At 43.5% G+C, this 12895-nt stretch overlaps 1 protein-coding gene and 1 long non-coding RNA gene across 2 annotated transcripts in view; one reads left to right on the top strand and one right to left on the bottom strand.

Moving 5' to 3' along the window:
* Window positions 1-12895, bottom strand: part of LOC105489637 (uncharacterized) — a 77949-nt gene that overhangs the window by 37362 nt on the left and 27692 nt on the right. The gene's annotated exons all lie outside the window — the stretch shown is intronic.
* On the top strand, window positions 1402-12295 carry LOC105489636 (triggering receptor expressed on myeloid cells like 4). Its single transcript, XM_024795312.2, is given in 7 exon segments — window positions 1402-1437; window positions 3770-4003; window positions 4228-4558; window positions 5043-5093; window positions 5584-5644; window positions 12201-12239; window positions 12241-12295. Coding segments are annotated over 7 exon segments (807 nt in total).

Genomic DNA, 12895 nt, shown 5'->3' with positions numbered 1-12895 from the left:
AAGCATACAATTTTTATTAAGATTTATGTGCATGGGAGTTCACAGGAAAGAAACGAAACTCAAATAAACAGTTAGAACGAGGGGTTCATAGACCATTTTACAATTGAAAAGGGGATCTGGGCTTCAAGGGGCAACCTATCTTTGGAAGTGACTAGGAAATCTATGGGGGGAACTAATGACAGACAAGGGCTAATTTAGCAAGATGTTTATGCAAACTCCTCTCAGTGTTGACTCTCCATCTTTTATGAGTGCTGTTCTACTCCAGAAGTGGGGGACACATCCAAAAACGGAATTTTATGCTCTGATTATAGGCAGATATGGGGAGGGCAGATAATTTTGCTTGGACCTGCTGGTTCACACTTGTCTTCAGCTCAAAATCATCCTTATGCTGAAGTGGCATATTTTGGGATAGTATATTCCAGAAACCTTAAGGACATACTGCCTGAAGTCAGGGTGGATGGAGCAGCTCTGCAGTGGGTATGCATTGGGTATGTGTTCGAGGACCAGGTTCAAATGCCCAGCACAGCTGTGACATTCTCTGTGAAATCTTGGGCATGTCCCTGCCACACTCTCCAGCTCAAACTCCACAGTGAAAAGGGAAGGAGGCTGGAGATGTGCTCTGTGGCCCCTTCCATATCAGACCAACAAAAACGCAGGGACAACACCACAGGGATGAGCAAGGCAGGGCTCTGGAAGTGAGAGAAGCTGTCCTGGCCCACAGGGAATGGACAGTGTGGCTGGAAAGGAAGAGTGTGCACTGTGGGGTAGCAGTACAACATGGCACAGGTTCAGGAGCCATAGTGTGCAGTCAGCCACTAAGTACTCATGGGCATGGGGATGTGCAGGCTGTAGTCATCTACATTAGCTTCAGCAAGAGGAGCTGCCATGTGACCCCACTCATGTGAAGTTAGTTTACTGGGAAGGGGGCCAAGCACCAGCACAGTCTGAGGCAGGACCCGCATGGCAGGCAGTCCCGGGGCCATGGCGTCTAGACATGTAGGAAGCTAGAGACGGTGGTAAACATCGACTATAAGACCTTAATGTAGGCAGAGGCCTTTTCCTGAGCCGAGAAGTCCAGTTAGACAAAGTAGCTGAGCTGCTAGGTCAGACAGTGAGGAGAGCACAAGGCCACGTGCAGGAAGTAGCTGGAAATCTCTGCTCCTTTTTTTCCCTCTTACTTGACTGTTCTCCCCATGCCTAATGACAGGTTGGGCTCCAGGCCTTCTGGTCCTTTTCCTCAGAAACTCCAGGTTCTCACCTCCTCCTGCCTCTTGTCCTTCTTCTTGGGGCTCCTGGGGGCTCCATTCCACAGCAGGACCAGGGACAAGTGGGTCTTCAGAAGACCGGAATTCCTGCCCATTTTAGGGTGTTGAAGTGATCCCGTTATCTCAACAAGACACCATGAAGACTGAACGCACCAAGGGAGAGCTCGCTGATGTAACACTAAGGAAAAACCAGCCCTGTGAATTCCACACCTACAGGGACATATCCATGGCCACTGTGCAGAGCGGCAAGCAGACCTGGGATGAACGAATCCCTTGAATAGTTACAGTCATTGCAGTCACTGTGCTTTACACCTAGCCACACTAAGATTTCTTAAAACTTTGCTGTTTGTTATGTATCAAGCGATTATTCATATGCTTTGGGTAAATCGTTTCTATACATATTAAAATTAATCTTTTACACTTAGAATGCTTTCAGATTCACTGAAGAATTGTGTAGGTATTGCACACATCCCTGATGTGCTATGTTCAATGTCTTCTACTATTAATCTAGTCCACTAGTATGCTACATATCTCACAATTAATGAGTTGATATTGATACATTACTATAATTTTACAAAATTGATGAGTAGAACTCATGTATTTATAGTGCATGGTAGGATAGTTTGATGTGTGTATTAACTGTGAAATTACTAAATCAAGCAATACCACATACACTTAATTTTTTTGTGGTGAGAACATTTAAAATCTACTCTCTGTCATTTTCAAGTGTACAATTCATAGTTATGAACTGCACTCACCATATTGTACAATAGATCTCTTGAACTTATTTTTTCTGTCTAACTTAAATTGTGTTTCTTCAACAATACCTACCCAGTCTGTCCAATCCCCAGCCTCTGCTAATGCTATTCTACTCTGTTTCTGTGGTAGATTTTATTAATTGAAGTCCTTACTTCATTCAGATTTCCCTGGCTTTTACCTCGTGTACTTTCTGTGCTCCAGGATCCCACCTAGGACACCACATTGCTTTTAGTCTTCATGTCTGCTTAGGCTCCTCTTATCCATGGCAGTTTCTGGGAATTATTTCTTAGTTTTGATGGCCTTGACAGTTTAGAGGAATGCTGTTCAGGTATTTTGTAGAATGTCCCTCATGTGGAATTTGTTTGATGTTTTTCTCCTGGGGCTAGTGGCTTTGGGGAAGGAGTCTGCACAGCTAATTACCCTGTCATCACTTCAAGTCAGTGACACATTCTAACAACCAGAGTTATCCCTGTGGGTCTGCATCTTGGTTGCCTGGCTGCCACAGTAAGCGTGAGGTTTCTCCACTGTACAGTTACTCTTCTCCTCCTTCCCCATGCTGTCCTCTGGAGGAAAGTCACCTGCACAGCCCACGCTTTAGCAGTGGGAATTTACGCTCCCCCTTGAGAGCAGAACCTATAAGAGTTGTTTGCAATCTCTCTCAGTTCCTTCAGGCTGCTATGAGAAGATGCCTTAGACTGGGGACTTTATACATAATAGAAATCTCTTTCGGGTGTCAGTGGATTTGTTATCTGCTGAGGGCTGCTCTCTGCTTCCAAGGTGGTGCTTTCTTGCAGTAACCTCAGTTGACTGAAGGTGTGAACACTGTTCTCACATGGCAGACAGGGCAAATCTGCTTCCTGCAGTCTCTGGTATAAGGGCATTAATCTCATTCTTGAGGGTGACACCCTCATGACCAGATTTTCCCACAAGATCCCACCTCTTAATGCTATCACACGGAAATTAAGTTGGAATATATGAGGTGGAGGAACACCAACATTCTGAACACAGCAGAATCCTTATACATGGAATATTTGTCTATTCTCCTGCAGTTCTTTATTCAGTCATTTATTTACATCAGCATGGACTCCTAGAGTTTTAATATACACATTGGGTGGTAATCCAGTACCACTTGATTTTGTTGCTAGATAGTTCTCACTTTGGCCATTTTCTTCTACTGTACATTTTACACACACGTTGTTATTTCATCCACTCATGTATTCATCCAACAAGCAATGATTGAGATGATCCCAAGCTCCCATAACTGATCCACTCCTGCCTGCCTTCCCCTCCAAATATCCCTGACCAGCACTCTCTTTCCTCCCCGCTCTCCTGGCCCCACCATTTCCAGGGTACATCTTATAATTCCTGGGATTAAAATTTGCCCTCTACAAAATGTCCCAGGATCAAAACTCATCATCAATCCACCATGGCTGAGACCAGAAGGACTCAGGGGTCTGGTTATGCCTCCAAGTGCCCTGACCACCTATAGGAAGTGCATAGAGAGAAGGAAGGAGGGATGACCCAGCTTTATTCACCAGCTTTATTCTTGGCCATCCTGAGAGCTGCCCCTAGCAACAGAGGAGCAGTATGATGGGCTGGAAGGCATAAAGCAGCAGACGCAGGGAGAAGTTCAGTGAAAGGCAGCAGAGCAACACAGGAGGGCTGAGGTGACCAGGCCCAGAAACAGACCCTGTAGCAGATGGCTGCTGTCCAGGCCTGGCTGCCCCTCCTCCCCTGGTCTGCAGAGCCCGCCCTCCCAGGCCGACCATTTCGGTCAAGGCATTGACCTTCCTCAATTTTCCCAGATGAGAGACACTGGGAACCTGGGGCAGAATCAGGCAGAGCATCTGACTCCCTCTCCTGAGAGGACTCCCTTTTTTATCCTCTCCTCCACTGTCAGAAACAGATTTGGGCTGGAATGGCCTGGGAGGGTCCACACCTGCTGCTTCTACCTGTGCTGCTGCTGCTCCTGGCCTCAGGTGACATGGAAGGAAAGAGGGCAGGGGGTACAAGGAGTGGGATGAAGAATGAGTGGGGCAGGGAAGCAGCGTGGCTCTGTGACCAGAGGACAGAATTTAGGGGCCCTCTTCCATGTGTGGGCATCAGAAGTAGTTCCCTCTCCCCTTCCCAAGCCTGTGATGGGGGAGGTTGGGTCCCTTCAGAGCTCTGACCTTGGTATCTTTCTGCAGGTTCCTGGGTAAAGGGCACCATGCCTGAAGAACTTCACAAACACACAGGACAGACCCTTCTCCTGCAATGCCAGTACTCACCCAAGACAGGACCCTATCAGTCCAAGACCTGGTGTCAGCAGACATCTCCAGATTGGTGTACCATACTTGTCACCAGCTCCAAGCCCCGGACAGCAGTTCAGAAGTCTCGTTACACAATCTGGGATGAGCCCGACGCTGGCTTCTTCAACATCACCATGATTCAGCTGACACAGAACGACTCAGGATTCTACTGGTGTGGAATTTACAACACTTCCAAAAAAGTCATCACTGTTCTTAGAGATATCAATCTGGTGGTGTCTCCAGGTGAGCGCTTTTCTTGAGGAAATACCTCTGTGCCACCCCCCACGGACCTGAAGGAAATGTTATGCCCCCCCTCCCATGCCTCTATCATCCCCCATCCTGCCAGGTCTTCTGCTCTGACCCAAGGGGAGCAAAGATTCTGTCCCTAGACATGGACTCTCACCTCTCCTTCACCCAGCACATCCTGGCCTCAACTGTTGGGAAGATACCCCCAGAGATCCCTGGACAGAGACACAGTCTCTCTGTCATTCTGTATCTCTCTTCGTGTTACACAGGCACACCCGCAACTCTTCTTTTCACACACACACACACACACAAAAACACACACACACCCCCACAGCTCTGTTATGCAGATCTGAGGCACGGGACACTCCTGGCCTAAGACATCCTGAGGGTCTGGCTCTGGGCCCCTACCTCCTCTCATGTATGGGGTAGACCCCACTCTCTTCTGGGCCCCTGGAGAGTCATTGTCTGCTTTTTTCTTTAGCCCCAACAACGTCTCCTATGTGGACCTTCCCCTGGCTCGCAACAAGCACAGGTAGGTTGGAGGCCTCGGTGGGGGGAGATTAGAAGGGTCACCAGGCAGCTTGGGAGCCTCAGATTCAGGGAAGGGGAAACCAGGGAGGACTGCCTCTGAGGACTGATCTCCTGGGGCCTGGGCCGGTGGGAAGCTACCTTCAGGGCCCACTGACTCCCAGGGATAGAAACATGCACTATCTGACGTGATCAGAAGATCGCTATGTTCTCATGATGATGGGCGGGTGTCCCTAGAGGGGAGTCCATATGGGACACCTTGCACACATGTGTCCCAGCCCTCCTGCCACTGGCCTCCCACCAGCATGGAGAGGACAATGCCAGACTTAACTTTAGCTGGATATGGAGATTTCAGGCCTCAGTTACCCTTAGCCTGAGGGACCCTTAGGAGCTGCCTCTGGTCCCTCTCCCCTTCCTCTCACACTTTTGGGACCCAATCCCATTCTTTATTCTGGTCCCCTGGGCAGCCACTGTCTTCTTTGTGTCCTCCTTAGTTCTGATCACTTCTCCAGAGGGGACCTCTGGCCATCCCTCCATCAAGGGCTCTGAGACCAGGTAGGTCAGAGGTTTTAACAATGGGAGGGAGGTCTTGGGAAGGGAGGCCTGATTAGCTCATGAACCTTCAAATCAGGTCCAGTGCACGCAAGGATCCTTCTCTGGTGGGTTGGGTGGGTTGGGGCATAGGTTACAGCTGTGGAGCCCCCAGGCCATGACTCCAAGTTTGGTAGAGAGGAAAGGGGAAGAGGATGCAGGTTGTTAATTGTGGAGGAACCATGGAAAAGACAGTTCAACATGGATTTCTGCAATGAGACAAAATGGAACCCAGAAAATGTGGAAACTGGAGGCTGTGTTGGTGTGTTGAAGGGTGAGTGTGAATAGAGTGACTGCAGCCTGGGGCAGATGGTGGCTGGAGAAGTCAGCCAGAGAAAGATGAGAGGAATGCTCTTAAATTCTGCTTCTATCCCTGTAGTCATGGGTTTTGAGGCCATCATGGCCTCCCCTTCACTGTAGGAATAGGCTGCAATAGACTAGGCCACAGGTGCTCTAGGGGACCATGGAGCACAGCAAAAGCCATGAGCGACTGATGAAAATAGACAACCAACTGCCAGAGCATTTGCTCCCTAGCCCTCTCCTGCAAACTCCAGCACGGGTGGATTACAAACAGACTCTCTCTCAGGGAGTTTGAAGGTGAAACTCTAACCAGAGAACAAGCATGGCAGCTAATGGGGGTCCCTGGGGTCTTGTGCTCTAGGGCAGTGGTCCCCAAGCCTGTTAGAAATTGGGCCATATATTAGGGAGTGAGTGGCAAACCACTGGAGTTCATCTGAATTACAGCCTCTTTCCATAGCTTGCATTACCACCATCTGAATTACAGCCTCTTTCCATAGCTTGCATTACCACCTGAGCTCCGCCTCCTGTCAAATCAGTGTCAGCATTAGATTCTCATAGTAGCATGAACCCTGTTATGAACTGTGCATGCGAGGGTTCTAGGTTGCATGCTCCTTATGATAATTGAATGGCTAATGATCTGTCACTATCTCCCATCACTCCCAGATGGGACCATCCAGTTGTAGGAAATCAAGTTCAGGGCTCCCACAGATTCTACATTACGTTGAGTCGTATAATTATTTCATTATATATTACAACATAATAATAATAGAAATAAAGTGCACAATAAATATAATGTGCTTTAATCATCCTGAAACCATCCCAACTCTCAGGTCTGTGGAAAATTTGTCTTCCACAAAACAGTTCCCAGGTGCCAAAAAGGTTGGGGACTGTTGCTTTAGGGATTTTTCCTCTCATTTTTAATCCTCAATGGCTAGAGGATTTAGTCTTCCATTATTCCCCATTACCAGATCCGTATCTAATACGCCCAGTGGAATGTGAATTCACAAGCCAAAATACCTAGGTTTCTTAGTAGAAGCACTACCTTAAAAGAGTGGCAACACACCCAACAATAGAAACCTGTGAAGCAGAACTATGGGAACTGCCCATTCCCCAGGAACTGAAGTACCTATCATCAGTCTGGCTAAAGAGGTGAAGGGAAACATGACCTATGTGGATCATGAGGATGATCCATTGGAAAAAAAGAGCCAAATGCTAATCATAGTTGTGAAAAATATTATAGACCACAATATATGTGATGAAGGATGGCCGTGGCTGGCCAGTGAGCTGTAGGAAGTTGAGGAATTCTCACAGAAGTTCCTGGAAAGAACTGGACATTTAAAAATCAAAGAGAAGTCAGGAGACATGAAGGAAAAGAGTAGATGTACTAATGTATGGGTATCAAGAACCCCTGTGGGAAATAAAGGATGAAAGAAAGAAATATTTGAAGAAGGAATCCAGGAAAGTTTTTCAAAATTATAGAAGAAAAGACCTCAAATTGAAAAGATTCGTACATTGCCAAATAGGGGAAAACAGCCAACACACACACAAAAAATACCTCTACACCCATTATGTAAAACGGAAGAACTTAAAAAGCAGAGGGAAATGTCTGAACGCTTTCAGATCACCTACAAAGGAACACGAATTAGACTTCTTAAGAGGAACACTAGAGAAAAGAAGACCATTGAGTAATATTTCTAAAGTACTAAAGAAAAACTTTGTATCCAGTGTTTTGTATTCAGCCAAATTGTCACTCCAATGTGAAATCATAAAACCTCTGGATTCTCAAGGCCTCAGAAGGTTTGCCACATGCAGAGATCCCCATTGAAAACAGTCCTGGAGGAAGGACTCAGCTAGGATGAAAAAATAAACAATGGAGACACTGCTAGAAGTGAGGGAGTAAGTGTGCCCAGCATCTTGGGAAAGTTTATTTTTATCTTTTTTAATTCATAGAAATGGCAGCTAAGAGCAAAATGAAGAACAAGAGAAAATACATTCATGGTCATTGAAAAATAACATTCTAGACCAGCAGTCCCTAACCTTTATGGCACCAGAGATTGGCTTCGCAGAAGACAATTTTTCCATGGACTTGGAGGTGGGCGGTGGTTTCAGGATGACTCAAGTGCATAACATTTATTGTGCACTTTATTTATTTATATTATTATTACATTTTAATATATAATGAAATAATTATACAACTCACCATAATGCAGAGTCTGTGGGAGCTCTGAGCTTGTTTTCCTGCAACTAGACAGTCCTATCTGGGGGTGATGGGAAACAGTGGCAGATGATCAGGCATTTGATTTTCCTAAGGAACGTGCAACCTAGAACCCTCACATGCCCCGTTCATAATAGGGTTCATGCTACTACAAGAATCTAAAGCCACCACTAATCTAACAGGAGGTGGAGCTCAGGCAGTGTTGAGTGCGATGGGGAGGCTGTAAACACTATGAGGCTTCCCTTGCTCACCAGCCACTACCCTCCTGCTGTGCAGCCAGATTTCTAACAGGCCAGGACCTGGTACTGGTCTGTGACTCAGGGGTTGGGGACCCCGTTCTAGACAATATCAACATGGGGTGAGAAGGAGAGACCAGAAGCCCATGAAAGGATGGTTGGGTATTTGTCTCATGAGAGGCAATATGTAGATATTGATAAGCTCAGTGTAGCAATTGTACTAAACCAATGTGGATAAGAGTCTTCAGGTTAAGTCAAGAGAATGTATACCCTTTCATCCAGCAAAATAAAACTCTAGCCAAAGGAAAACTGGAATCGAATTTTTTTTAAATAAAGCACAATAAATGGAAAAAGTGAAATAAAAAGGTAGAATTACATCCTAACATAAATGCAATTCCAATAAATTTAAGTGAATTAAACTCACAAAATAAGGACAGGGACACTTTGAGTTTTAAAAATTGCAATATTATACTATCTATAAGAGATACACACACAAAAAGATTTTAAAAGTTTAAAAGTTAGAAAAATATATTTGACTATTAGGAAACAAACTGTTCTGGCACTCTTAATATTGAATAAAATAGAATTTAAGGTAAAATATTATGTCTATAACGTTTGCTTATAAAAAAGACAAAGATATGTAATATATACTGATGAAAGACACACTTGAATATGAAAATAGACCCATCATAAACGTGTATGTGCTTACATTTTGGCCATGAAATATATCAAGCAACAATATCAGAAATGCAAGAAGTAAATTATTAGCCATTGTAGTTGAAGGCTCACATACCTCTCAGAGGATCAAAGACCAATGAGACAAAACTAAATACAGGGGTTTAAGTTTTAAGCCAAATAACTAATAAATTCCAGTATAATACCATCATATATTTATCAATATGTTACATATTTTATGAGATATTTATGATAATATAGGATACATATAAACTATACTTTTAAACATATATTTTCAAATATATAAAAATGTAGTTACAGATTGAAAAATGTTCTAAACTATATAAACCTTGTTTTAAATAGTTTAATAATATATAATAGGGTTCATGCTACTACAAGAATCTAAAGCACCACTAATCTAACAGGAGGCGGAGCTCAGGCAGTGATGAGTGCGATGGGGAGGCTGTAAATACTATGAGGCTTCCCTTGCTCACCAGCCACTACCCTTCTGCTCTGCAGCCAGATTCCATATATTATGTATGTTTTATAAAATACAGTATTCACAAATATAAATAGTGTATAAGTACACATATATATGTTTATAACCCTCTACATAATAAAAACAGATAGTATACGTTCTTTCAAATACATGGAATGTATTTACAAAAGGACACCTTGTATGAGGACACATAAGAAGTGTGAAGAAATTCTAAAGAATCAGTATGACACAGAATATATTCTCCAAACCTAACGCAATGACATTAGGAATGCATAAGAGAACTAAAGATAAAATAGCACTTTTCAAACTATTTACTAATACATTCATATATGAATGTTTAAGTATGCAATAAAATATACTTTTATAATATGACCACTATATATCAAAAAGTATGAGGCATACAATATTAGGGAGTAATCAGTACCTTTGAATACATTTGTTGGAAAACATGAAAACTTTCAAATTAATGAGCTAAGGAAGCATCTCAAGAAGATGGAACGTGAGCTTCAGAGCAAGCCCAAATAATCATGTAATTGAACGATTGAGAAAGGAGACCAAAGAAATTCATAATTCATTCTTTAAAAGTTTACTAAGATAGACATGTTCTTGCCAAGACAAAAGAAGATAAAAGAAGATAATGAATAAACAACAAATCGAAGAAAAAGAAGAAAATAACCACACACTCATTCTACAGAGATTTTAAAATAAATAAATCCTGAATAAAATCTTGTTGTTTTAAATCCTAGAAGCACACAATTTCATAACAATATGAACTGCCAAGATTAACACAAGAAGTAACAGATTTCAATAGATTAATAAATAGGAAAACTGAAATGGTTGATGAGACCCATCCTCACAGAAAATTCAAGACTCACATGGTTTTCAGGTAACCCAATTTTTAAAGAAACATTTGATTTATATTTCATACTAGATGTTGCAGAAAATAGAAAAGAAGCAAAAATGGCCCAGGTCATTTGAAGAGGTTAGTGTCATCAAAATCTCAGAACTAATTAAAGGCGATACAAAAAAATTACATTACAGGTTCATTTATCTGATGCACATGGGGTCAATTCCCAAATTACCATTAGCTAACTGAATTCAAGAGTGCATTGAAAAGAACACTGATTATAACAGAGGAGAGTTTTATCACAAAACAAAAAGGATTGTTCAACTTTACAAAATCTGTTAATATAAGTCAACCAAATTCATAAACTACAGGAAAAAAGTCAACTGCTGCACAAAAAACATTTGGGAATATTTGGCACATTTATGTTATATGAAAAAGCTCTTAATAAAATACAAATAAAAACAGAAAACTTGGTAAAGATTGTACACCAATGATTACAATAAAGATTACTTATTGGAGGTATAAACGCAAATTAAGGATTTTCACAGCTACCATAAATGTCTTCTAAAATATTAGAGGTTCTGATCAATGCTTGAAGGAAAGGAAAACAGGTTACAAGAAAGAAGATTAGACAAGAAGAGGAAAAACTGTCATGACTTGCAGATGATGGGATCATCTACCCAGAAAAAGAATGAGAAACAACAAACTGTTAGATGTCACAAGAGAGTTTAGCAAGGCTGCCAGAGACAAAATCAACTGACATACATTACAAATAGATTGGTATGAGGAATAATCATTTAGAAAAATAAGATAGTTTTCATTACAGTCACAAAGTCTATAAAGTTTCTAGAAAGAATTAATTTAACCAAGACCTATTTGGAGAAAAGTATAAAATGCTAAAAAATGACACGTGATCTGAATAAATAGAAATAATCCATGACTTTGGAAGAGGCAATAACATTGTAAAGATGTCAATTTCTCCCAAATCAAAGAGTCTTTAAATGTAATCCCAAACACAACTTGTACTTTTGTAAAGAACTTGAAAAATTTACTCTAAAATTATACGAAAAAAAGAATATACATGAGTAGCTAAGTCAACCATGAAAAAGTGAAAATAAAAAGAGCTCAGTGACTTTATTATATATTAAGTAACACTGAAGCAGAAAGTTACTGAGGCTACAAGAGAAAAGCAGATTTGCTGGGACAGGGTATTCCTAGAATCAGAGCTAGGCAGGCCAGGAGTGGGGACTACATAGAGGGGACCAGGGAGGACCCCTGGGACCAACAGACAGGAGGTCTAGGTCTGTGCTGTCACTGCTCCTAAGGGTCTGGTCAGGTCCTGTGCAGTCTCTAGGCCTCATTCCCTCAGGTGTGATATCTTGGCTTGTCTTGAAGATGCACTTGGCTCTGATTCCTAAGAGGCTCCTGATGGTCCGGTCCTACCTGACCTGGTTAGGGAGAATTCCTGCTCCCCTGGCTCTATCCCTCCCCTTACCTGAACTCTAATCCCTTGCTCTTCTCCCAGCTTTTTCCTCCATTCAAGACTTTGAGGTTCTTTCTGACCAGATCCCCTCTCAGTCCCAGATACCTCTGTGGCTCCTACCCCACGCCCCTGTGTCACAGTCAGTTCAGGGTGAGCCCCTCTACAAACAGCTCCAGCCACAAAGGGCCTGCCTGGCTTAGGGACACCGCAGGAGGTGGTGACATCCTGGCCCAAGTCCATCCTCCTTTCTCCTTCTTCCCTGCAGGAAATCAAGTGACCCTGCCTGCCTTGGCTCAGGCGGCCCGTTTGCTGGTCTCTGTGCTGTGTGGACTCCTCATGGCCAAGTGCCTGATGCTGTGAGTCCTGTTTGTGTTTCTGACCTGCAGGTGCCACAGGTGAGAGGGGCCTGGATTTGGTCTGGGGGGCAATAGAGCTGGGGCCGGATTCTGTTCCTAGAAAGATGGCTAGGAAGAAGCAGCCAGATCACAGAGCCAGGAAAAATGACAGCTGGGAACAATTTAAATATGTTTCCTTGCAATCTCTGCCTTCCTGCAGACGCAGACCTTAGAAAGAGACAGAGGCTTTCTGGGAGTCCCATCCCAGGGCTCTGCCTCTGTCTTTGTCCTAAGAGGAAAAAGACCAGGAGGACAAAGCTGAGAGTGCCTGGGTAGAAGGTTTAGGAGACAGGAAAGGAAAGGGAAGGAAGTAGGGGACTGGGAGAAGTGGGGGGAGGGGCGGGAAAAGGAGTAACAGGTAACAGGGACAGGGTGAGACAAAGGATCAGAAAAACATCACTTCCATTCATGACTTTCCCCCTCTTGCCCCGTCTGAGGACAGCAGTGACAGAGGTTTCTGATTGTCCCAGCACAGTCTTGTCCCAGGACCCTTGGGTGCATGAGCCACAGCTTGGATCCAGGATGAATTCCAGTTCTTCCCCTGCCCAGCTATTGGGAGCTGCCC

The sequence above is a fragment of the Macaca nemestrina genome, chromosome 5 (assembly GCF_043159975.1).
Source record: "Macaca nemestrina isolate mMacNem1 chromosome 5, mMacNem.hap1, whole genome shotgun sequence".
In the NCBI taxonomy this organism is placed as follows: domain Eukaryota; kingdom Metazoa; phylum Chordata; class Mammalia; order Primates; family Cercopithecidae; genus Macaca; species Macaca nemestrina.
This window is presented reverse-complemented; position numbering and strand designations above follow the sequence as displayed.